Source organism: Nematolebias whitei, chromosome 4 (assembly GCF_014905685.2).
Source record: "Nematolebias whitei isolate Nwh7 chromosome 4, NemWhi1, whole genome shotgun sequence".
In the NCBI taxonomy this organism is placed as follows: domain Eukaryota; kingdom Metazoa; phylum Chordata; class Actinopteri; order Cyprinodontiformes; family Rivulidae; genus Nematolebias; species Nematolebias whitei.
The window spans coordinates 13,637,072-13,662,066 of NC_056501.1; the positions used below are offsets into that span (position 1 = coordinate 13,637,072).

A 24,995-nucleotide genomic window follows, 5' to 3' on the forward strand; every position below is an offset into this window, starting at 1 on the left:
AAGTAATGACAAGAAAACAATAAAGAAAACATTGAATAGTTTAATTATAAGCTGCTGTATACATTCAGTGATTATTCCAATTTTTATGTTGCCAGAAGCCATGGGTGAGACCAGCAAAACATTCAGCTACAAGATCTACTTTGTTGTATGCAATTCATCCATTTCCATTCATATAGTTCCACATTATACATACTGTTTACTGCAAAGCAACATCAAACCCCAGTGTCGATGTGCACCTCAGTTCTTCGAAGACCTTAAGTTTGTTCAAGCATGATTCCACCCAGTCTGATGTGTGGTGCTCGTAGGAGGGGAGAGCCCTGTTTCTACCACCGTGGTCTTAACCTTGTTTTGGAGATCAGCAGAACACAGATGGTGCACGTTGACAGCAGTGCTGAGCAAAGCTAGTCTGCATGTCAGAATGCTTCGGCGGTAGCTGATAAAAATCGTATTTGAACTTGAGTCCAATAGGAACGACAACATATAGGTGGAAACCTGTTGTATCGTGAAGAACGCTGGAAACTGTTCTTTCTCCTCCTGAGAAACAAAGGTTAAGCATCACCTTGCAGTCAGGACAGTTGTGTTTTCTTTTTTGGTTTTTTTGCTATCCCACTCTAAGCTCTTTGTACTGATACACTAATGTTGGTGCTGAAATTGCTTTTTGTGTTTTATTTTTTATTTTATTTTTTTGTGTTTTTTTCTTTTTCTTTTTCTAGTAGCCCACACAGAAACTGGATGGCACAAGAACTGACCAATAAGAAACTCTTTACAACAAGGTAGACTGCAAGTCAACGGTTGCCAGGGATCACACAGTAAACAAAAATTATTTCAAATTAATTTTGGAAATAAATTTTTCAAAAAAATTATGTGAAATATAAAAGCAAAAGACAAATGAACAAAAGCAAGTTAATTTCAAGTATAACTTACTCGTAAAAGAACTACACAGCATTAAATATTCTCATTATACATTTTAAATTATTTATAAAATATATTTTGGCTTATGTTTTTTTTTATTTTTGTGTTTGTGTAACAAACGCTACTGTAGCTTCAGTTGAACACCAATGTTTATTTGTTTTTTTGTTTTTTGCTTTTTTCTTTTGAAACAAAACATTAAAGGGATTGTCACATAACAACAGGTTATTAAAAATGATAATAGTAAACCCTATACAGAGTTCCACATAGCAAGACATGAGTGACGATCCCTTCTATCCTAGCCCCATTGTCAAAAGTAAAAAAAAAAAAAAAAAAAGTACAAGACCAAAGCACAAAGCTCTAAATTTGTGCTCCACTTGCTACAATCAAGGTTGGGCACAGGAGACTTCAAAAGCAGAGTCTTTTTTTCATACAACTTGCTTTGAACACAATGATCTGTCCCACTTCCAGTGTTCAGAGCGGCTTGGCAGATGGCAGGAGTTCATTTAGCTCGATCTGTGATAAAATATAAATACTTTAAAGACCCCACAGTCTGATGACACTAGGATATCCTCAGGGAAAAGCAAAGAAGTTTTCTCTTATTAGTCAGGAAGAGGGGCAAAGACGGCCCAAGAGGTCTCTCGTTTCTTCTTCTTCTTGCAAACTGTTTTGTGAATAGGTGTATATCTGTGGTTGTTTATTACAGTGTCAGAGCTCACTATACAAAGGAACAAGGAGCAGTTTTAGCAGCTAAAACAGACTGCAAAACCAAAGGCAAATGTCAATTTGTTATATAAAAGTAGTTCAAAAGGCATAAGTTTACGTATGAATTGGCACCTCAGGTGTCCAAACATGTAAGTGTCCTGCTTTGGCTCAAGGGCTGGAGAGCTCCACAGGCCGTGTCCACGCAGTCAACAGTAACCTGCCTGTTCACTCACGGCAGACTGAAAATAAAATAGAACAAAAGCAAACAAGGGAAAAGTACTGCGACTACAACAAAGCCACATTCACTACCTGGGCTCGAGCGCACAATGAGCTGCAGCATACTACAGTTCATTGTCATCAGCCCAAGCTGGCTCACAAATTTTGTATACAGCAAATGGGTGCGTCTCTGCACATCCACAGCCTGACTGTGTACACACAGCTATTGCGGGGTAAATATATATATGTGGGTTTACACTGTACGCGTGTGTGTTGTTGGGTATGTGTCATCGAGATGCTTGCTAAAGTACAATGTCCTTCAGGCGCTTGCTGCTGGGGGATTCCTTGTCTCCGCCATCTTGGAGAAGTGTGTTGATCTCCCTGACTGCCGGCTCACTGTCCTTGCCCTCAGGTTGCCGGAGCAGGCTGTGGTTGGCGATTCGCTCTGCATCGTGACATTTCAGTGTGTTGTAGGCAGAAAACGGCTTAGATACAGGACTCTTCAGGTGCACAGGAGAGGTAATGGGGCTGGCAGCCTCACGCCCATTACCAGCTTCACGAATGGCCCCGCCATTGGCCTTAGGGCTACACACCTGAGACTCCTGAGTCCGCTTTCCCTTTATCTCTCCCCGCTCAACATCCTCAGAACCATCCTTGCCAAAGGTGGCAAAAGTTCTCTTGATTGTGCCATCCTCATAGTGTGGCACATCCACTGTGGTGGCTTCAATAGACAAAGCAATGACATTACGGCCATGTTCGGGGGACTTGGCGCGTGCCGGGACGGGAACGCGAGGCATCCAACAGCGATCAGAGTGGCCGAGGATGCGACACTCGTCCTGGCAGTGAAAGCCCTCACTTGGATCTGTAGAGGAGAAAAAAAACAAATACCGGTAGTTAGATTTGTCTCAAAAGCAGAATTCATCTTCATTGTTCTTCATGGCTTTAATTTGATTTTGTTGGCCATTTTTCACAAAACAATAGAGGAAATGAATAAAAAAATCAATGCATTTTATCTTGGTTCAAACAGGTCAAGTTAGACGCTTCATGGTGATATGTTTTTCTTTTAGTGTAGGCCATCTACATCCACTCAACACTGCAGTCCCCTTCACCCTACTCCCTGATAACTTGAGCTGGGTGTTTGGGGCGCATCTAATGTGCCAATTAAATTATGTATTGTCAAATAAAAAGTCCATTTGCAGCTCTTGTGTAATTGGGTTTTCTCTAGCATTGATAGATAAAAAGTAGGTTTAAACAGAGCAATCCGATATCTCAGAGAAAGACACCAGACGGAATGCGGTGTTGCTGCCTGGTTCATATCTCGCTCCCTCTCTGTCTCTGTCATCTGGCGCCGAGTTATAAATATGTAATGATGTTTAAAGCTGGGGTGAAAAAATACATGTCTGAGTCGGTCTAACTGAGCTGCACTTTGTTGTGTTGGGGGAAGAACTTTCAAGAACATTATTTTGCATCATCAATTGGAGCAAAAAGCACGTTATACTCCCTCATCCAAATTTAAATGACGCAATTGAAAAAAATCTCTATGATGAAACAAAAAAGCTGTTCTATGCCGAATATCCTCTAAATTTAAAATTCTTTTAATTTGTCTTTTGCAGACTTGATAGAAAATGTTGATGACTAACCAGATGAATTTGTGAAACATCAGAAGTAACTTTAAATGGCTTGGCGCAAGAAAATGGAGCAAGTAATTTTCGATTATTCAATGTTGGTTTTCTGAAGTGTTTCCACTTGCTTTAATCTGTTCGCGAACCTTTCATACATACACAGTGACACAATTTTGTGCACCTCCATTTTTTCTGAAAGCAGCCATCTTCCATTTGAGAGGCTCAGGACGACAACAAAAAAGGAATTGTGAAAAGGAATGTTATCGACCTAAATGCATATGCTTATATCTGGCATTTTCAGCTTGAAAGATCACCTAATTAAAATCACTAATGATCTGTTTTCCTACTTTTTTCTGCACTCACGAGAGGCACCTCTGCTAAGGCCCTGGGGATCGATATTTAAAGATTGGAGACAGACTTTTCAGGCGCAGATATGTCTGAGCTGTCTCTCATAAACTATAAACTGATGGGACTGACAGACAAAATGGAAACTGCACGACTGAAAGAGTGAGTAAACGGGAGCCAAGGGACATTTGTAAATCCGTGCAAAGAATGATCAACATGAATGACTGAGTAAAACGTAGGCATCACACAAGCTTGCTTTGGAGACTTTTTAACAAAATTAGTACACTGATAAACATTTTATTACAAGAAGTGATTTTAAAACCATCAAGAGTTGAAATCCAGTGGCTTTGAATGTTATCAGCCCATTAAATGACTGTTATTAGTTGTTATCATCCCCATGGGTAGTGTTCAGACTGTCCCTCCTAGTAGGTTTAAAGGTAAGTTGTTATCGCTGATAATATGCAGCTTTGCCCGTGTGTAAAACTGCAAGTTTTTTTTGATAGGTTTACGGAACCCTTTTCCTAAACCTAACTTTACACCTGACCCAGAGCACTGACCTTAAACTTAACCAGGGGTCTGCGACCTTTATGATCAAAAGAGCCATTTTTACACATTCGTTCACTAAATTAAATTTTTTTTAGAGCTGCAACAACCTGCCAACTTTGGTTGTCAACTGGTGGCCCATGGGCCACTTTAGGCTTGTTGGAGGTGGCATTTGTTCCCAGTAAAAATATCAATAAATGTTAAAAATCATTACATATTTTCAGCTTTTAACAACATTCAATTTAAGACAAATGAAAATACCAGATTCTTGTAAAGAGGTGTGGGGGGGGGGGGGGGGGGGATAGAAAAAAAAAAAAAAAGAACTATGCAGACCTATGTGTTTTTTTTAAATTGTGTAAAAAATAATTTAGTAGAGCATAAAAGCACAAGTTAGTATGTTTTAATCCTTGTACTAGTTTCAGTATTCTGATATTTGTAAGGGAAGTGACAGGAAAACTGCTAAAACTAGTCTTTTGTTGTTGTTGTTTGTCTAACAACCAATAAAATTCAGTTTTATGTTACTTTTGATCAAAGCTTGAAAGAGCCACTGCAGAAGGGCCGAAGAGCCGCATGTGGCTCCAGAGCCGCAGGTTGCAGACCCCTGCCCCAGAGCCTATTATCAGCGATAAGAACGTACCTTTACCTTTTTTTATTTTATTTACAATTTATACTTTTGTTGGATGTAACTGGGACCCTGTGTACACAATTTCATTCCACCACATGTACCACATGCGATCTGAATGACAATAAAGAAACCTTGACCTTAAACCTACTAAGAGGTACAGGAGGGACAGTCTAAACACAACCTATGTGGATGATAACTAACAACGGCCATTTAATGGCTGATAACATTCGAAGAGGGTGTGAAACTACAACTAGGGTAGATGTATAAAATAAATATAACAAATAAATTAATAAGTAACTCCACAAAGCAGGTAAACAGGTTAAAAATAAAATGATGAGGCTAAATAAAATGGAAAAACAACAACAGCAAGCTTGTTCCCCTCCACTATATGGTAATATAAATGCATGCTGATTGGGCCAGCTAACTGCAGTGGCAGCAATCAAGGAGACAAAAGGCAATAAGCTGTGTTTTTTCCCTCTTATTTTGAGATATGCAATCAGTATGTAATAATGCAATCACAAGAAAAAGTCTTCACCAGGTACTAAGAACATAATGGAAGGCAATGAATTGAAAACTAAACAAATAAATGGAAAAATGTATAACTACGATAAATGTTTCACAATAAACACACTTTTTTAAATGTTATTTTCGAATACCCAGTGATTTTTGTTCAGTTTTATGCAACGGCTGTTTTAGTGACTGTATTTTGAATTCAGCCACTAACAATTTAGAAGCAATATTTAAATGTTCAGTCATTACAGCAACACAAAGCTTACAGTTTAGTTTCGGGTTAGGCTTGGTTTGCAACGTGATTTTACGTCAGGGAACATGTTCAAGCTATATTTTGGGGTTCAAAACTTCATGCGAAATCTTGTTTGACATGTTGGAGAAAATAGATCTTTATTTTTCTGCACTGATTAAAAATTTACAAGCATCTTGGTAATTAATGCAATTTCCTCTGAACACTTTGGCTTATTTCTACAGCCCAAAGCCGCCTCTAAGGCGTGAAAAGCCTTAAGGCACAAAGAAATATACACAAGTTTCATGCTCTCTACATGCATATGCAGTGAAAGCCATTTTTTTCCCTTTCCTTTAGGGGTCTACTGGAAAGCAACCCGGTTGTAAATGACATTGTTATAGAAGCCAAGTGCTATTAACACACAAGCATCCTGCCTCTGCTTAAGAGCTTCATAAAACGCAGATGTTGCTCTGAAAGGCCCACAAAAAAAATGAGTCAAAATTTAAATAGAAAAAGTGACAGGCCATCGACCCCTGACAAAACATAATCTCTTCCTATTCCCCCACAAAAAATGATCCAAGTGTGATGGAAAGAGATGAATTAAGGGCTTTTACAGCAGCACTTAGTTTGGAAGTCAATAGGTGGAGAATAGAAGGCGGTGAAGGCACCTCCTGCAGAGAATGTGCATTCAAAGTCATCAAGAAAAGTCAGGAAATTATGCTTGCCAATCAGTTCTAGGAACAGACTTAACCTACAAGACAAATCAGGATGTCATTGGGATCATTTCCGATCACTATTTTAATATCTAATAATTGCAGTTCACGGGAAGGTGGAAGCTGCTTGTGGATTTTATCTCTTGTGTTGTGCTCGTTGAATATAATAGTGCTGGGGTTATAAAAAAGGAAACATAGATGTTCAACCAACTGCCATCAAATCAGACATATTGCATTTAATATTAAAATAAGGTCAAATGGCTGTGAAAGCCATGTGGGAGCACTTTGTTGCTTCGAAAAATAACATATAAAGCTACTTCAAATGCTTGAGCTCAATCCTCCCGATGCGGTTGTCCATGTTTTCCTATTTGTTGTTACGTCGGACAGCATCACTTTGCATCAGCACTGGGAGCAAACCCACACAATATGTGACATTTTATCTTACATTTGCAGCCTGCTTGCTGCAGATTCAGACCTGCCGTCTTCTTTTGATCAGATAAAGGCATGTAATCTTTAAATTACAGCAGAGAGATCCTTTGTGTTTCGTGGAAACCCAACAACCCGACTAGCTCCTTGCTCACTGTACCCTTTTATGCTTGGTTTAATGATCCCTTTTGGTTTTACACCTGCAGGTTATGTGTGTATTGCTAATGTACCAAAAAAAAAATGCAAATAAATTAAATCCTCAGACACAAAGGCAAAAAGATGTTCTCACCGAGGAAGTTGATGAAAACTCATTAAACTTTCATTGGCTATTTTGTGTCATTGTTGGCAACCACACTCTTATTCTCCCAGAAGCACAGCTTCAACCTTGAGGATTTTTTACGAAATGAGTGAAAGCAGACAGAAGGGAGGAGGCTAAGATCATCTGGACCCAGATTCAAGTGACAAAATCTTCATTTTGGTTGTCGCAGTCTAACAGAAATGACAAGACCACAACCAGCCTGACACAATTCAGTCTGTTTGGTTGCAAAGCAGACGAACCTTACGAAAAATATGGAACAGCGGTGCGGCGTGATAAATCTTTTCACAGAGTATCAACTACTTTTGGCCTAAGCTACTTTTTGTGTTTTCTGTTCGCTGACATAGTTGTAGCATTAATATCCTGATTCTGTAAATTCTTAAGTACAAACAGCCAGGCGGTGTAATGTGCTTATTCTCGTGATGTTGTTGTTTTAAAAGGAATTAATTTAGAGCAGTTTATAGCTGATGCAGTTTCTTTTTTTTCCTGTGGCCTCAGATTTTTCTCAGATTCTCTTTGATTTCCTGTTGTTTCCACCGTCTCTTTGATACGGAACCCCATTAAAACGCTGTGACAAAGATATCACACAGAACTTGCATACAATCTGAAAAGACAGTTATTAAACTCTGTTGGCTGAAACGCCAAACTTGTCTGTGATTTTTGACAGTGTGTTCATTGCTGTGCGAGGTGACACATTTAAAATCTAAATGGATAACACATGCAGAAGGTAAAATAAAAATGTGCGGGTCTTGTTTTGGGATAACCAACTCTCTGCAAGAAGTTGTAATTTGCTGCTGTAATGTTTTCCAATTTCCTGCTCTCGTCTCAGTGTTCTGGAGTATCTTTGACACTGAGATGACTGTTTTCTAATTGCTCTCCATATTAATTTTCCATCCTAGCAGTCACATGGCAAAGATTGATTAAATCTAAATTGTTACTACAGATTCTTGATGGAACCCGTGATGCAGATGCTGATGAAAGTATCTCAGTGGAGGAAAAATAAATCTGATTAAAAAAAGCACCAGCAGCACAGGATCTGTTTCTGACTAGTGCTCAGGGTTGAAAATGTGCTTCAGATGTACCGTATTTTTTGCCATACACGTTGCACCACCCTATAAGTCGCATCAGTCCAAATATGTCTAATAAAGTGGAAAACTCCATAGATACATTGCTTCGCCGTATACATCATATCTATTATGCGTCACCGCTGACGCGTTGCATTTGTTACGCGTCATTGCTGACAATGCAGAAATGTGGGCCGGTGTTACGCCAAAAATCGTTTGGCTGCCAAATGGCGGCCGCGGGAGCATGCACAGGAGGACTTTAACAAGATTTTAACAAGGTTAACACTTATAAACAATTATTTGTTTGCTTGAAATTAAAGTAAAGGTGCGTCTCAGTTTAACTTTTCTTTAATAAATGCAATTTGATGGTCAAATCAGCTTCAAGAGCCGATAGGTGGAAATAGGAGCATTTATGGGAGGACTCGCTGTGCATTCTTTGAAATTTAAAAAGATAATCACCTAAAACAATTATTTGTTTGCTCGACTTTATAGTAAAGGCGTGTCTCATTTGAACTTTTACTTAATAAATGAACTTCAATGGTCAAATTTGCTGTATGTTTGCAGCGAAATGAAGCTGATTTAACGGTTGCTTCAGGCAAGCTGGATGAAGATGGCACGCTATGGTAAGCTGATTGTGTCATTAATAGCCACTTTTACATATTATATGACACGACGGCATGCCATACTACTAGTGCCATCTAGCGGCTGGCTGAAATTTTCAGCCAGAATGAATGAAAACAATCATATCTCAGCCAAAAATTGGTTTATAAATATGAAAAAAATCCATAAATAAGTTATTTCAGAGTACAAGTTGCAGGGCATGCAAATAATACAAAAAATAAAAAATAAATAATAAAGCAACTTATAGGCTGAAAAATATGGTAAACAGGCTTGGTCCTGTCTGAGGCTGGTGAGTGGACCTTAAAGGGATTGTTCAATATGTTAAATTCAAATTTTGTGAAAAAGTGCTAAGTAATAAACATCTTACCAGCTGTAGATAACGCGTTGGACAACTTCCGTTTATAGAAACGGTTTACTTCTGATCAGATTGTAAAGATAATGGTTAGTCTGAGCAGGGCCAAGACTAAAACAAATTGCTTCATTTCTCAAACAACTCAAATGTTAAAGATTTCATAGCAGTTCATGTGAATGCTATTTAAAAACATCAAAGTTCATGCTCAATGATCCAGGTAAAATTTTAACAACATTCAGTCAGGTCATCTAGATGGTTTCTTGTTTTGCTGAGATGTTTCGTCCTTCATCCAAAGGACTTCATCAATCCGAGGATGCACACACAAACTGAGTCCCACAAGCAGCATGCTCCCATAGTACAAAATATTAGTTTGCTGGTGATAAGATGGTTTCTGGGACCTGCTGTCTCCCCCATCAACTCCTCTGAGGCAGCCATGCCAAGGGTTCAAATCATCAAAGTCCATGCTCAATAATCCAGGTAAAAATCCAACAATGTTCAGTCAGGTCATTTGGCCTGTTTCTTTCTTTCTTTTTTTTTTTTTTTGCAGAGATGTTTTGTCTTTCACCCAGTGGACTTCATCAGTCCGAGGAGTCCAACATCTTATCACCAGCAAACTGGTATTTTCTACTGAGGGAGTGTGCTGCTTGTGGGACTCAGTTTGTTTGTGGCTCCTCAGATTGATGAAGTCCTTTGGATGAAGGACGAAATGTCTCAGCAAAAAAATAAACCATCCAGATGACCTGACTGAACATTGTTGCTATTTAAAAACCTTTACATTGCTGCCAGTTTTATATTACTTGATTATTCCAGAATAAATATAGTAATATGCAAGAGTTAGCTGCTGATTGCTTGCAAAAAACAATATGGTTTTATGTAAATGACTGTAGGTTGTAAATTATATGTAAAGATAAGATGAACATTTTTATAGAATCATTTTAACATAAACTGTCATCCGCGTTGTTTTTGGCCCATTAGGACCAGCCATTAGCTCATCAATCTGGTCAGAATTGAACTATTTCTCCAACCAGAAGAAATTCAAAGAGCTGTCTACCACACGTAATATACTAACCGTTCGTGACCCTTCCACAAAATCTCACTTCAAAAGGTTTGAACTGTCACTTTAACCCCCAGTCTGTCCTAGAGGACGGTTCTATGGCCAGCTGAGGCTGAAGCTCGGCCAAGCAGCCTCCTACACTTCTCACTAGGGAGAGTCCAAGCACTGCTGTCATCCCAGCCAGCCAATTCAGTCTGCGGGCCATAAATCAGCCTGGAGGCTTGGATCCTGCGGGAGCAGCAAGATGAAGTGTGATGGTCTTGTTTTTACAAACAGTAGAGGGGCACCCTTACCGTGCCACGTAAGCCATCATTCTCTGCACAGCACCGAGTTCTCTCCTTCTCCCTACAGCATCTGGCTCAGTCACATCAAGCTATATCCCACCCCCACACCCCAAAACCCCCAGATTCATCCCTCACAGCTCCAAGCACAAGGCCATCCTTTATGCCTCTCCTCCTTCTGTCCTCCTCTCCTATCTAATCACTGCTGCCGCCTCACGTATATTGATGTAATTAAATGAATCCTTCACAGAAAAAAAAAAAAAAAAAATCACTTTCTCACATTTTGGCTTGTCTGACCTGAAATGTTCAAACCTTTTCAATCAAATATAGATTATAAGGAATATTAGACACACTGGGGAGCTTTGTTAGGATTGTTATATGGTTGATGGAGCCAGGGGTTCATGTGGTACTTGTTCTATTTCCGAGAATTAGCAGCAGTCAGTCAATCAAGAACAAATTCACAGACTGGTGTGTCTATGACTGTGCAAAGCATCTTGTACTGTAAGCATCACTTAAACCAGCATGTCTTTGTCCTCCCAGAAGATGGTTTGAGGAAGTTGCTTTTCTTTCTAAGTACACATCAATAATCATTCTAAAGGCCAGCTACAGATCAAGCCAAGTTCGGCAAATGTTTACTTCGACCGAACACTCCTCCCTTCGCCCTGCCGTTCACCCATACAGCAGAGCCAGTGCATTGTATAACAGTGTCCTGGTGTAAAGAATGAATTTCCAAACTGGTGTTGACAAACTATGCACTGGCTTCTAAATTGGTACAAACAGCATCTGCTTAACAGCTGTGTAACAGCAGCGAGAGGGGAGAAAGGAAAAAAAAAGCAATTGCTGTGCTGTTTATAAATCACTGTGTCATCGCGGAGCTCTGTTTTGTTCAAGAGCAGGACCACTAGCCAATGGTCTGCTTGATGTTGTGGAAACAATGCGAGTGGGTTGTCATGATGACATACGTGGGTGGTCTGGTTTCAGTGCCCTGGAAACAAATAGTATTTCGCTGAGAAGATTCTCACCTTGATGCACCCTTCTTTCATCCCGCCTTGGGTCACGGTGTTCAAGGAACAGAGTTTAGACAACCTTAAGCGTCACATTTGACTTCTATAAATGAATCTAAAATACTTGGAGGGGAAGGATTCACTGTGGCAAACTTCTATGGTATCTGAACCAGTCCACACTATAATTCATTCAGTTTTTTCATACATTACACAAGTCAGTGACCATCTAACTCTCTCAGCAGGCACTCTGAACTAGATTTAACCCAGGCAAAAAGGCATAAAGAGTTAAGCATGGCTGAACAAGGCTAAACTGTGTTAAAGAGGTAGCAGAGAGGCTAACAGCAAAGGCACCAGCATCAATACAATGCATGTTTGTGGCGACAAAAACAGCAGAAAACCCGTGGGACGGACAGTTTCATCTCCGCTTGAAAAGTGCCCAACTGTTCGACAATGCTGCCAATCCAACAACATGCAGAGATTTCACAGAGAAAGAGAAACACTTCCAGCATGCATTCAGGACTGGACACTAAAATACAGCATCACTATGATACATCAGTAACAATAAACCTTAAAAATATTTCTGTTTTATTGTTTTTACTTGGGCAGAACGGTGGAGCAGTTGGTAGAGCTGCTGCCTCTCAGCGAGAAGGTCGCCGGTTTAAATAGCGGCCAAGGACCTTTCTGGGTGGCATTTGCATGTTCTTTCCATGCATGCATGAATTTTATTTGGGTACTGCGGTTTCCTCCAACAGACTAAAAACATGCATGTTAGGCTTATTGGTAACTCTAAATTGTCCCTACGTGAGAGTGAGAGAGTGCATGGTTGTTTGTCTCGTTTATCTCTATTGCCTCTTTTCCATTGGTACTGGTACAGCACGGCTCGACTTGGCTCAGCACGGTATGTGTTGTGTTTCCATTACACTTTCAGTAATGGTTCTAGTGGGCGGGTTCAGATTGGAGCCCAGACCCCGGCCTCGCGTGCTCCTGCGGGTCGTCAGCACAGAGGATCTTCTGCGGTGACCATCGGAGCTTGGAGCCAGGGAGATGATGCCCTGCCCAGCCTAGGGGGGCTCCAAGGCTGTGGGGGATAGGAGCGGGGGGGGGGGGGGGGGGGGAACCGGAGGAGTTCCATCGAGCTCGCTCTGAAATTTTGTCGTCAGCCACCGAGCACAAAAAAATGCCTGTACTTCTGCATTAGACCACGGTGTTGTCATCATTGTTTTTAAAATCTTAAAAATAGGTCCAGTCGCGCCTCGAGTTTGAGTAATTGCAAGTGGCGGATCAGGTTGTTGTGAAAGTTTCTCAAACAACCAGTGACTTCACCCCCTGACCAATCAGTGACCGACAGTGTCCTGATGTCATGTTTTAAGGTCAGTAAGGTATTGTTTGAACCCCAGAGAAATGGGTACTGAAAAAGGGACCAGTTCCATGAACCGTTGCTAGTGGAAAAGCCTTGGAACTGAGTCAAGTTGAACAATGCTGTACCGTTACTAATGGGAAAGAGCCATAAGTGGCCCTGTGATGGACTTGCGACCAACCCAGAGTGTACCCTGCCTCTTGCACAGCATCTGCTGGTTATGGACACCAATGACCCTGTGACCCGAAAAGATAGAAGTGGGTAAATGTAATGGATGGATGATTTTACTTTTAATTTAATATTAATGCATTATGTATGAAATGTGGCTATGCAGTTGGATCAACACACACAACTGCAGGAAATATAAAATATAAATGAATTCTAAAACCCCAAATATCCTAAATCAATCAGTAAATAGTGATAAGAACATTTTGCTTGGAAAAAGAATGATGAGAGGAAGATTATAAAGTATATTTTAACAGGTTTTTAATAAAACAAATACATCCAAACTGTAAAGTTACTTGATTCCTACTACATCTCTGTCAACGAAACAAGAAATCCGCTTAATAACTTTATTGTAGCAAGTTAGATATTTAATTAGCCATATATAACATTTGGGAGAAAAAAAAAACTAATTATTTTTAGGTGTAATGCGATGATGAATGGGTTAAGCATTTTACAGAGAATCATTTTAAAAAGTGATAGATGGAGGATTAAAAAGAACATGACTGTAGTGGAAATTAAAATGAAACTTCATCTCACCTTGCCACATAATTTGTTCTATTTCCAGGTAAAATATGATTTTGTGAGGAAACATCTTGGTGGGTGGAATAAATTAAAGACTGAATGAAATTTGAACAAAGATACAAATTTGTTTAATCGAATGTCCTTTAATATTCTTAAGATTTGGAATAATGCTGCATAACAGGTACAATTTACAACACAAACTGAAAATGATGTATCATTTTGTATTCACGTTTAGCAAACAGTCTCATTTCAACTTAGTTTCCTACATGAAAAAAAAATCTAAATCTTTCAATCATATGATCCTTTGTACAATGAAGGGCATTAAATCCCTTTCAGGTTCTGTAAACCCACAACAACAACACTATGCTCCCAAAATGCAGCTCAGTATCCTGCTGGCGACCCAGTGGCAGATCTACTCCCTTCTCTATGTCAGCCTGCCTCTCTCTACTTGGCTCATTCCTTCCACAAAGCATCGGGAGAGGACATCTTTAAATACACTGGAACGAATGCAGTATTTCTGTGTTTAAGCTTGACCGAGCTGGCAAGCTAATTTGCTCCTAAACCCTTGAGTCTGGGAGAAGCAAGGGGGCAGAAACAGACATTTAAATTACATCCATGAATGGGGTTGGGGGGAGATGAAAGCTACGCAGGAAGCGGGGATGGAGAAGCAAGTCGGCTCAAGGATGGTACAACTGTGGGCTGCGTCGCTGACGTCAAATCTATGCAGAAGAGAAACGAAGGTCACCTAAGCTCATTTCTAAGAAAACGATGATCAGATTTCCATAAATGAACGCTAAAGATGAAAATGAAGCTGCAAACTTAAACAAGAGAAACTCCAAACTGCAACTATTTGGCAAATTTGACACTTGACAACAGCGTCAAACAGAGAATAGAAGATTTGTTTATTTTCTTTGATGAAAGCAAATATTTTCTATTTGAAAATCTATAATATATAAAGCAAGTAATGTTTAAACATTCTATCTAAAAATGATGCAGAAAAACTAGTTCATGCATTTGTCATGTCTAGACTGGACTATTGCAATGGTTTGTTATCTGAGGGTCCAAATGCTTCTTTAAAAAGTCAGACTGAAGGCTTACTCACAGTTCCTAGAGTTTTCAAAAGCAGAATGGGAGGAAGATCTTTCAGTTATCTGGCTCCTCTCTTGTGGAACCAACTTCCAGTTTCTGTCCGTAAGGCTGACACATTGTCCAGTTTTAAGACTGGGCTTAAGACTTTCATTTTTGATAAATCCTATAATTAGGGTTGGCTTGTTATGATGTCTTAAGCTTAGACTATTGGAGGACAAATTGACCTCATTTCCTTAAATGATTTTCTAAAATTGAATAGTTTTCATTTGATAGTATTTCTATCTTAACATGTGATTCTTGACCTGCCATTGTGTATCTGTTCCTCTCAAACCCAGCCGGCTGAAGCAGATGGACGCTTGTCCTGAGCCTGGTTCTGCTAAACGTTTCTTCCTCTTGAGGGAGTTTTTCCTTTCCATTGTCGCCTTCATGCTTGCTCAAGATGAGAGTTCTGGGATGGAGTTAAATTCAAAGCAGTCTGTGCCTCAGATAAATAATGTTAAATTATTATTTTTATATATGAATGTTTCTGTTTTTAACTTATTTTTATATATAAATATTTATGTTCAGTGCCCTGAGATGATTTCCTTTGTGACTTGGAGCTATATAAATAAACTGAATTGAACGTAGTCAACCAATGCCCAATGAACAGTCATTACAAATAAACAATTGCATTCTCGCACATTCACCAGAAAGAAATTTTTTTTTTTTTTCTTTATGTTGCTATCTATAATGAATTAAACTTTTCAGCACTTGACACTAAATTTGGACTGGTTATAACACAACCCACCGCAAACCAATATCTAAGGATCCCATCTCCTGCTGTGCGCTGCTGCTTTGCCTCAAAAGATCGGACTTACGTAATTAATACAATATGGCTTCTGGTTCAGGCATATTCACTTTGTGCTATCCAGGACTGTATGATTTAAATTCTTTTTCTAATCTCGTAACAGAAACACCAGCATGGTGACCTTTTTCTTTCAAGTCCTTTTTTCTTTATACTCGTTTAAACAATTCCACTTGTCTTTTGCATGTAGCAGCCTTTAGAAACAGTCAACTGAATCATGATTTGTGTGTGACGGTATGTTGTATGAAATGCAGGTGAAACTCAGGTATAGCGGGTTGAAGTGGGCCACCTCGGGAAACAGATTATGACTTGAGCAAACAGCCCTCTTGTTTCCCACTGAACCACATATTCAGCATCACTTAGGGATGAGCGGCAGATAAAAGAAATAAAAAGACATGGCGAGACACCCCCATTGCGTGCAGTTACATTAGATTTACACCTACTGGGCCAAACACTATCTAACAGACGTCGTATTTTGCTGTCACGAAGGACAATGTGCTTGGCATCTGGGAGGCCTGCTGATTTTCTCCCAGATTCTCCATTATCCACCATAGTGAGGTCTGCACCATGATACCACTTAATATAACACAGTCAGAACCAATGTCCGTAGCATTAGCCACCCACCAGCCAGTGCCACACTATATGGAGGCTTGTCAGTGGCGAGGCAGTCCACGAGAAAAGCTGTGGCTCGTACCATAAGACACACAGATTAAAATGGAGGTGGGAGATCGGTCTGAAGAAAGGAGAAGGAACTAATAGGCACATCTTTTCTGATTCGAGGAACATGACTGCAGCGTACATAAGGATGGTGGCTGGGGTCTGACACAGTGGTAGTAATTGGATTTCTCAGGCCCTGTGCCCACTCATGATAACATGCTGAGCTGTGACATGAAAAGTCCTTATGTGTGGCGAGGGAGCAAGGTGCAGCAGAGTGGAAGTGACAGGTGTCAAAGATCCAATTCCCTTGCTCTTCTCGATCCTCGAGTTCCTTTTCTCGAAAGACAGCCGAGGAACAACCTGCCCTGTGGTAAAGCCAAACATCATGCTTGACATTCAGTTGCAAATCCGAGTGAGTTAAAGTTATGTAGAGTGCAACAGAGGAGGTGGAGGAGACGCAGAGGAAGTGGGAATCTGTGAGTTCTGTGGATATAAGGGGTTGTGACCTGATTGCCTGGTTTATTTACAGTATTTTCTGACGCTAATGCGAAGTGAATACAGAAGGAGCACAGGAGAGCTCACAAAGCGCCCCTGCTGCAAATCTCTGAGACGATGGCTGTGGGGTGTGTGCAGTGTCTGCGTGGACACAGACCCCTCCCTGTCCTCTCCAAGCATTCTGACCCCGTCTTTAACGAGGACTGCATGAAAAGAGGCACATCATTAAAAAAAGCCATTCTAGGGTTTTCCTGTGTGCCATTAAAGTTTACAGCCTACCTCTCTCGTTACCTTTCATCCTTCCTGTTAATATCGGGAGGACAGAGGAGACTCGTTTGGACACGAAGGTGCCCACATCCTGTCCTTCAATCAGTCTTACACAAATGAGACGACATAAAAAGATGTCCTGGAATAACAACTTCCTACATATGACGATGGACATTATAGTTTATGCAGTTTTTACATGTTTCACGCTAAACTGATTTTACACAACACACTAATGCGATATGATAATTAGGTTAAAGCCCAGAAAGATATGTGGTAGCCTCAAGGATGCATCATATTAGCAGCAAATTTGAAAAATAGAGGGCTTTCACAAATGGTTTTTAATGGTGATAAATTTACTCTAATTTGATTATCCACCACCGCCAGCTATGCCACAATGTAGAAACACCCCTCCAGATCCTGTTGGGCGCTTGACCTTTCTCACAAATGAACCAAGTCCAAACAAGCAGATTACTGCGTGTCTAAGGCATAGTAATTCAGGCTGACTAGTGCTGTTCGAGCCATGCATAATACAGTTTTGATCCTTGTTAAGGAAGGAGACGCAGTTCAGATCAGCAGCAATTTGTCTTTATTTAATCTGAATCACTAGGTTGAGAGTTCATTAGATGGGGAACGGAGAGAGCACACAGGCTTTAAAAAAAAACAGTTGGTCGCACAATATGGAGGCGTGTTGAGAGACAAAACGCAGGCAAGGTTTGGTTGAAAGTAAAAGGGCAAGGAGGGGAGGTTGTTTGGGTCCTCACATACCTCAGAAAGTCCCTCATCTCTGTTACCGTGCCCTCAGTCACTCATCAATAGTTTATAACTTGGGTCAGCAGCAGACATACGGTGCCTCCCACGAGTGAGACAGACTCAAAATGTTGAATTACAACATACTGAGCTCATCTCTGCAAGGTCATGTGGGGGACAGCGTGAGGAACACTGACACTAATTGGTGAATGAAAGATAGTAATGATAGGAATGGTTTGGATGACTTCTCTTTAACCTCGGCTTAACTTCTGCACAGTGCAAATCCAATATGCCCGTTCTGGATTTTACAGGGCATCAGAAAGAGGGATCCTGCATTTAAACAGCTGTAAAATGTTACAAGAGAAATCATTCCCATTGAATATACATGAGTAAGGAAGATATGGAAATATTACGGTGCTCTGCCCGAGGAAGTAACTTTTGTTGCCAAACCGAGAAGGACAATTGAACTTTACATATTTCTGCCTAATATCCCATTTGAATAATAAGTTGTCAGACAATCTGAGGTGATAAAAACTAAAATAAGAAAAAACAGGATGGTGAAGACAAAGGAATAAAGATAAAATATCACACACAAGGAAATCCCAAATGGATTTCAGAGGAGGGAGGCAAAGTATTTCTCCCACAGAGAGGAAGTAATAAGGGTTGAAAAAAAGATGTACACTATGCTGTAGCATAGGAGACCCCCCTCTCTTCCTTTCTTCCTTGCCACAGCTGCAGTGATAAATGTCTCTTTGTATTCTGGACAGAAAACTGCAGGCTACAATGTACTTGTCAGAAGACAGCTGATTTTTTTCTCCCTTCCTTTAAACAGAGCGGAGTATTTTTAATCTTTCCTTTCACAGGAATAGAGCAGGAGATGATAAAACAAATGCCTTGTGCCAAGACACATAATGCCTTGAAAATCTCTCTCCTTCCACTATATGTTCGTGTGGCGTAGTTATGAATGCATTTTTGTGTGCACAGTGTTTGTGTCTGCAGCAGGTGTAGTTTGAGCTTGTGTAGACTAAATGTTAGGTGTACTTATCCTAAATTCTGCTGCGTTCTTAATCCCTGCAGTGTAGCCATAGTTCCACGACGAGTGCTCCTAAATGGGCGTCAGAGCTACAGGTAATGGAGCTGATTATAGCTATCTGGGCTGTGGGCCAGCTGCCAGATTTTGCCCTGCCAGAAGGGAGCACAGGCCGCCTGGTGTCTGATATCCTGGGATCCCTGTAATACAAGCCTTGCTTTGGCAGTCACTCTTTGACTATCTTGCCCACTTCCAGCCACACACTGAGGCTCTTTTGAGTTAGTCTATGTGTATAGTATGTCCTCATCAAGTTGTTTACTCCACATTATCAGTCCACAGTCAAACTATTTCATCAGCAAGGCTGTGGTATAGAGAGGCTTGTGTAAAATAATATTATAGGTTCAAGCCGGCTACAGAGGATCTGCTTTGAAATTCCACGGGGCAGGAAGATTCTTGTGGTTACCAGTTATTTTATGTACACGAATGCATAACTTACTAAACAGTTAACAATGGCTCATCAGATGGGGATTTATTCCCAAAGAAGCACTATAAAAAGTTTTAGTCAGCTGAAAGCAGCAGTTAAAGTTAAAACTGCAGCATCGCTCCCCAAACAGCACTAAAAATTAAAATTAGGATGTGCTAACCACAGCTGGCCAAGACCCTATCAAACAACCATTATCAGGAAAACAGTGAGGTAAATTCAACTCGTTTTATAGAGCAGCAGAACCTGACAGCACCACATTGTAATTCAGTGTTTCTATTTTTGATTTATACGAGATAATAGAGAATCTGTATTGTTGAATTCATGATAATGAGCTTGTGGTTAACGTAAACACGCAAGTTAAATATCAAAAAGATCTCAGTTTAAAACTCATTCTCTCCCTTCTTTTCTTCTTAAAAAAAAACCAAAAAAAAACATCACCTTTCTTCCTTTATTCACTGCCGAATTACCATGGAGACTGGAGAGCTTTGTCACTTAAACATAATTGGCGTTTGTTGAAACAACTGATGTAATTCTGCTTGCGAGGAGAGTCTCTACAGATGCCGCAATAAATAGGAGATTTCAACACGTATAGAAACTGCGGTGAATAAGAATCTGCATCATGCCTTTTGAATTGTAAGGGTTTTCTTTGCCTCATGGTGGGTTTTCTTGTCACGACAGGTGTGTGCACAGCAGTCTCAGCTTTTGCTGCAAAAGCCTGTGGTGTAAAATTTGTAAATGCAGAATGGCAACTCTTAGGATATTCTTTATTACTGGCTGGTAATATTGAGAGGGAGGCAGTGGTTACAGCTGTCGCCTCTCGAGAAAGTCCCTGTATCGGCTCCCGGCCTGAAGCCTTTTTAGGTGGGATTTGCATGTACAAAGTACGCTCCTTGCAAGTGTGGGTTTTCTTCGGGTACTTTGGTTTCCTCTGGTGGTAACCTGTCCAAGTTGCCCCTGTATCTTGAACTGTGAGTACTGGAAATAGGCACCAGTTCCCTAGACTACAGGTGGCTTTGTGTAACCCAAAAGACAGTGAAGACAGTGACATGTTTGTCCTGGAAAAATACACATTATTTCACATATGTGACTTTATTAATAAAGTAAATGGTGTCCCTACGGCCACACAGACCTTTCTCTTGAGCCGCAGTCACAGTAACGCTTTGATTTGTGTTTCAGTGGAGAGTGGGTGGTGTCCATGCTGTGACCTCAAAGAATTAGACACAATGCAGTGCGGTTAGAAAAATGGCTGCGGCCGCAGTTCCTCAGACAAGAAGCAGAATCAATCAGGACCACAAAAGGCGAGCAGACCGAAGACAACACTATATGCTTCTTGAATTTCACTTGTTGCCTCCTCTCGCCTATCCCCAGTATTTCTCTCTCCCGCTGTCTCTTTATCTTCCTTCCCTGTTTTCCTCTTTCCCACTCCATTTTTGTTTAACCTTTATAGACACACACTTGCGGGTACACTCACTCAATATGCTGTGTACACACTCGGTGGTGGATTTAAAATTCAGGTACGCTCTCCTCTCTCTTTAATACACACTCGGTCCCCATCAACTTTTGCACATTACCTGGTCTTAATCTCCCTCCCTCTGTCTGGGATCATCCTGATCCCCCTGTTTTCCCATCTGCTGCTGATTGGGACCCAGCTTGGCGAGGTGTTCAACAAACAACAGCGATTCACTTGGTTTCTGCGGAGATTATTAACACACCTAGCATGCCTCAGCGTCATGAATAAGCAATGTAGATCCGGAGCCCTATTTTCTGTCTGCCTCTGCTGTGTTTCCTCCCTCTCTCTAAGTCTCTGTCTCACTCTTGCCCCGCCGCGTTGTGAACTGAATGCCAGGATTGTGTAGAAAATGAGCTGTCAGTGGAGGGCCCGCAACGAGATACATCAGGCTCATTGTGAGCTCTGGAAAATAATGAACTATTCCCATTTCTCTCTCTGATATGTTCAATACGCTATCCATGACAAGTGCAAAGAGATAAGCAGTGCCCTCTCAAGCTGATTAAACACACTGAGTATGTTCAGAAGGGTTTGACAGAGTGAGGGTTCAGGGGACGCCTTTACCATATCATAACATGACTATATGTTTTTCATCGTGGTTAGGAATTGAGACCTTTTGTGTGCGGTTTAGTGTAACTTTGCTGCTGTAAGAAACAAATATTGGAAAAATACATAATTTTTAAAAATATACCACATTTGTTTTAGATCTTTACATTTCTTCAATTAATTCAACATTAAAAGGGGGCATTTAAACTAATTTTTGACAGTTTATTTATGAAATTGCAATCTGCTGGCTTCCTGAGGTAATGTAACTTCTCAATATTGTAATTATTTCAGCTGCTGTTTCATTCATACCCATCTGCTCACTACAGACTCATGTTTGGGCTGCTGTTGTTATATTGTTTTACATTAATAGTGTTTAGCGTATATCTTGGATCTTTTAGCATTTGTTTAGCTTTAGTGTATTCCTTAGATCCTTGTATAATGTTTCTTTTTACACTTTATATTTTTTGCTATTTTTGGGTGTAACTGGCACCCTGAGTATATAATTTCATTCCAATTCACACACTACATGTGATCCGAATGACAATAAACTTGACTTGAACTTCTACTGTTTGTCATTTATTAAAGTACATTCATATTTTTCTACAGTGCCCTGAAATGACTTTGTTGTGAATTGGTTCTCTATAAATAAACAGAATTGACTTGAAAACATGGAAGACACATCCTGCCCACAGACCACCGACAGTTAAAAAAAATAAATAACGGAGCGTTCTTTTGTCCACGGCCAGTTTTTCTTCACACAGGGAGACGTGCAAAGAGAAAAAATAAAGCACATCTTTCGTCCCTAGTCTTCTTTTACAAGGTGCAAAATCAATATCAGTCAGCTGTATTTTATTATATTACATGTAATTTCAATATGACAGAGCCAGACACATCACGGTGTAACACAATTTCATTCACTGATAAGCACAATAAAAAAAAAAAGATAAGCCCAGATGGACACAGCTTGAAATGACATTTCATTTCTTCGTTTCTTCTTCTTTTCAAGTCTACAACTTGGAGGCAAAATCTGCAACCCGGTTGTTCATTACAGACTCCACTACACCTGCTAGCGAGCAATCTTTGGTGTGTTTGAGCATGGAAGTGTGTTTGCACTCTATCCTCCTTAATGCTTGTATTGCGCGGAGCTCTTTGTCACTGTCAGCCATTTTACCTCCACTGGTTTCACATTAGATTAGACAAATCCTAATCAAAATGGATGGCCCCAGTACAGAGTTTATATGTTAATCTAATCATAAAGTATCATAACGCAACATGTGTTGTTGCCAACCTGAATCACAAGAAGACTTCTGATGCTTAATTCAATCAAATGTTGTTTGAGAATCATTCACATCCTCTGGCAAATTCACAGTTACCTTGCACTGCGAGGGAGAAAAACGAGTCCCTTCTGCCTGTCAGAGAAATTGTTTCTTCTTCTCCTTTTATTTCCTCTCACTAAGACTGCTTACTAGACTCTCAGCTCATCTCTCAATCTGTGTGTCGCTCACACACACAGACTCTCTCCGCCTCCCGTGTTGTCAGCACAGCCCTGTTCCTGTTGCCGTCCTGATTCTGACACCTGTCAGCATTTTCGTTAGTAGATCAGAGAACTGCAAACTAGAAATGTTCCCGTGGCGAATTTAGGGCAAGTTCGCAGCAGAAACATGTGAAGTTCCTTTACTCTTTCTCTAATTCAACAGGGAGAGGGGAAGTGCCTGACTGGCACAAAGTTAGGAGATGTGGGTTGGAGATGTTTGCAATCGAGACGTATGAAAGAAAGGGGGGGGAAAAAACGAGGGCTTAAATCAATTAGGAACAGTGAAACCCTGTGGAGCTCCTGATGGAAAAGGGAATATAGAAAAAATTGCAGCCCCGTGAAGGGGGCTTCCATTCTTGGGCCACAGCTTCAGGCACACACCCACAGGGAGCTAATAGATAGATGAGAGATATTCTCCTGAGGTGGAGGCCAAGGAATGTGTCAGAAATAAAAGAGGTCTGTTCCCTGCTCTAACTAATTGAGCAGTCTTGTATCCCTCTGAGCCTAATAACCCAAGAAGGACTGATTTCATTTGATGAGCACTTATACAATGACCTGGAAACAATTCCAAAGCTGAGGCCGCAAACCTCTAAAGCCAGAAATCGGATGCTGTAAAATGACACGACCCCCACCCCCGTTCCCCTCCTGTGCAGATAACTTGAGCGATTTAACAATCTTAATCCTTGAAAAAACCATAGCTCATCCATATCTGGAAGGAATTACAATGTAAGCTACAACAATCAAAGAAAGTCAGAAAAAAATAGATTAAGCTGCCTTTGTCACCAGCCCCCTCAGAGTCTGTTCCTTTCCTTTTCCCTTGACACTAATAGTTCCACAGAGCCAAAGCTAGCATGTCGCATATTTCAACCCAATCCCCCTAACTTCACAGACATGCCTGTAAAGATAAAGAGGAATTCATTTTATATAGTTCCTTTTTTTTTTCAGTTTATAGTTAAAGCGATATCATCCCCTTTTTATTCTATTGGCAGATGTGTGGGGGCTATTACACGGGGAAGATATTCCCTCTCTGATAGATTTTAAGAGATTAAATGTAATTTGTTCTTCAGATACTTTGCTAATCTAATCCACTGGGTGAGGATATTTAAGGTCAGGTTTTCAAAAAGAGCACACACGCCTCTTTACATTCTTGGCAGGGATTCAACAAGGAGTTATTCTCACATATAAGAGTTGAAAATCTCTTCACAAGCACTTCACTGAAAGTTACCTTGGTAGTAGCCGGTGGAGGACTAATGAATAGCATCGCTGAAAATGCAACACGGAGAAGAAACGCTCAACCCATGGACAGAAGCCAAATATCAAACTTGTAAATTGCTTCAAAAAGGAGGGGAAAAGGGCCACTGTGATGTGGAGCTGGGCTAGTTAGCGGCTGAATCTCGTCACACAAGTGGATTCCCACATGAAAGTTGACGTTATGACGCAGAGACAGGGTTTTTGTCAGAAGGTAACAGCTTGTCTCCTGGGCAAACAGCATCTTTTTACACGGCACTGGGAATGGTAAACATTTGCTCGGTGAAAGCCCGAGAGTTTAACCCTTCTTCCCTTCTTCTTCCAACTTCCTTTTGTTCTCAGCACTTATCAACACAAGAAAACAGAACAATAAAACTCGCACACACATAAAAAACTAGGCACTGCTTTCCTCAGCTGGCGCGTCGTTGTAGTCCTTTGGCAATTGCAGCCTCTCAACTTGTTTGCTGCCTTAGCTGGCAGAAGAGGCACATTATACAGCAAATTTACTCCCAGAAGACATCTAAACAGCAGGGTGTTTAGCGAACATGCCTATTTGTTTGGTGTGTGTGTGTTTTTTTTTTAGTTGCAGCCATTCAATCAATACAATAACATTATAAAATAAACCTTATTATAGTATAAACCTCAACTCTCATGGTTTTGTCTTTATGCTAAAGTCAGTTTCTACAGAAAAAAGGAGCAGGAAGATTATACGGGAAGTGTTATCCTGAGGCAGACCAGAGAAATGTTGATCTTCAATTCAATTCAGTTTATTTATATAGTGCCAAGTCACAACAGAAGTCATCTCAGGGCACTGAACAGAAACATTCATATACATAAAAAAAGTATGTTAACATTACTTATCTGAGGAGCAGACTGCTTTGAGTTTAACTTCATTGCAGACTCTCATC

At 40.5% G+C, this 24,995-nt stretch overlaps 1 protein-coding gene across 4 annotated transcripts in view; it reads right to left on the reverse strand.

The window, feature by feature from the left end:
• Positions 1–575: 575 nt before the first annotated feature.
• pcdh19 (protocadherin 19) overlaps positions 576–24,995 on the reverse strand; it is a 68,548-nt gene continuing 44,128 nt past the window's right edge. For all 4 annotated transcript variants that reach the window (XM_037675206.1, XM_037675205.1, XM_037675204.1 and 1 more), the window contains exon 5: positions 576–2,692. In XM_037675206.1, coding sequence (XP_037531134.1) covers positions 2,133–2,692 — 560 coding nt within the window. In that variant the 3' untranslated portion in view covers positions 576–2,132. The remainder of the gene's footprint in view (positions 2,693–24,995) is intronic.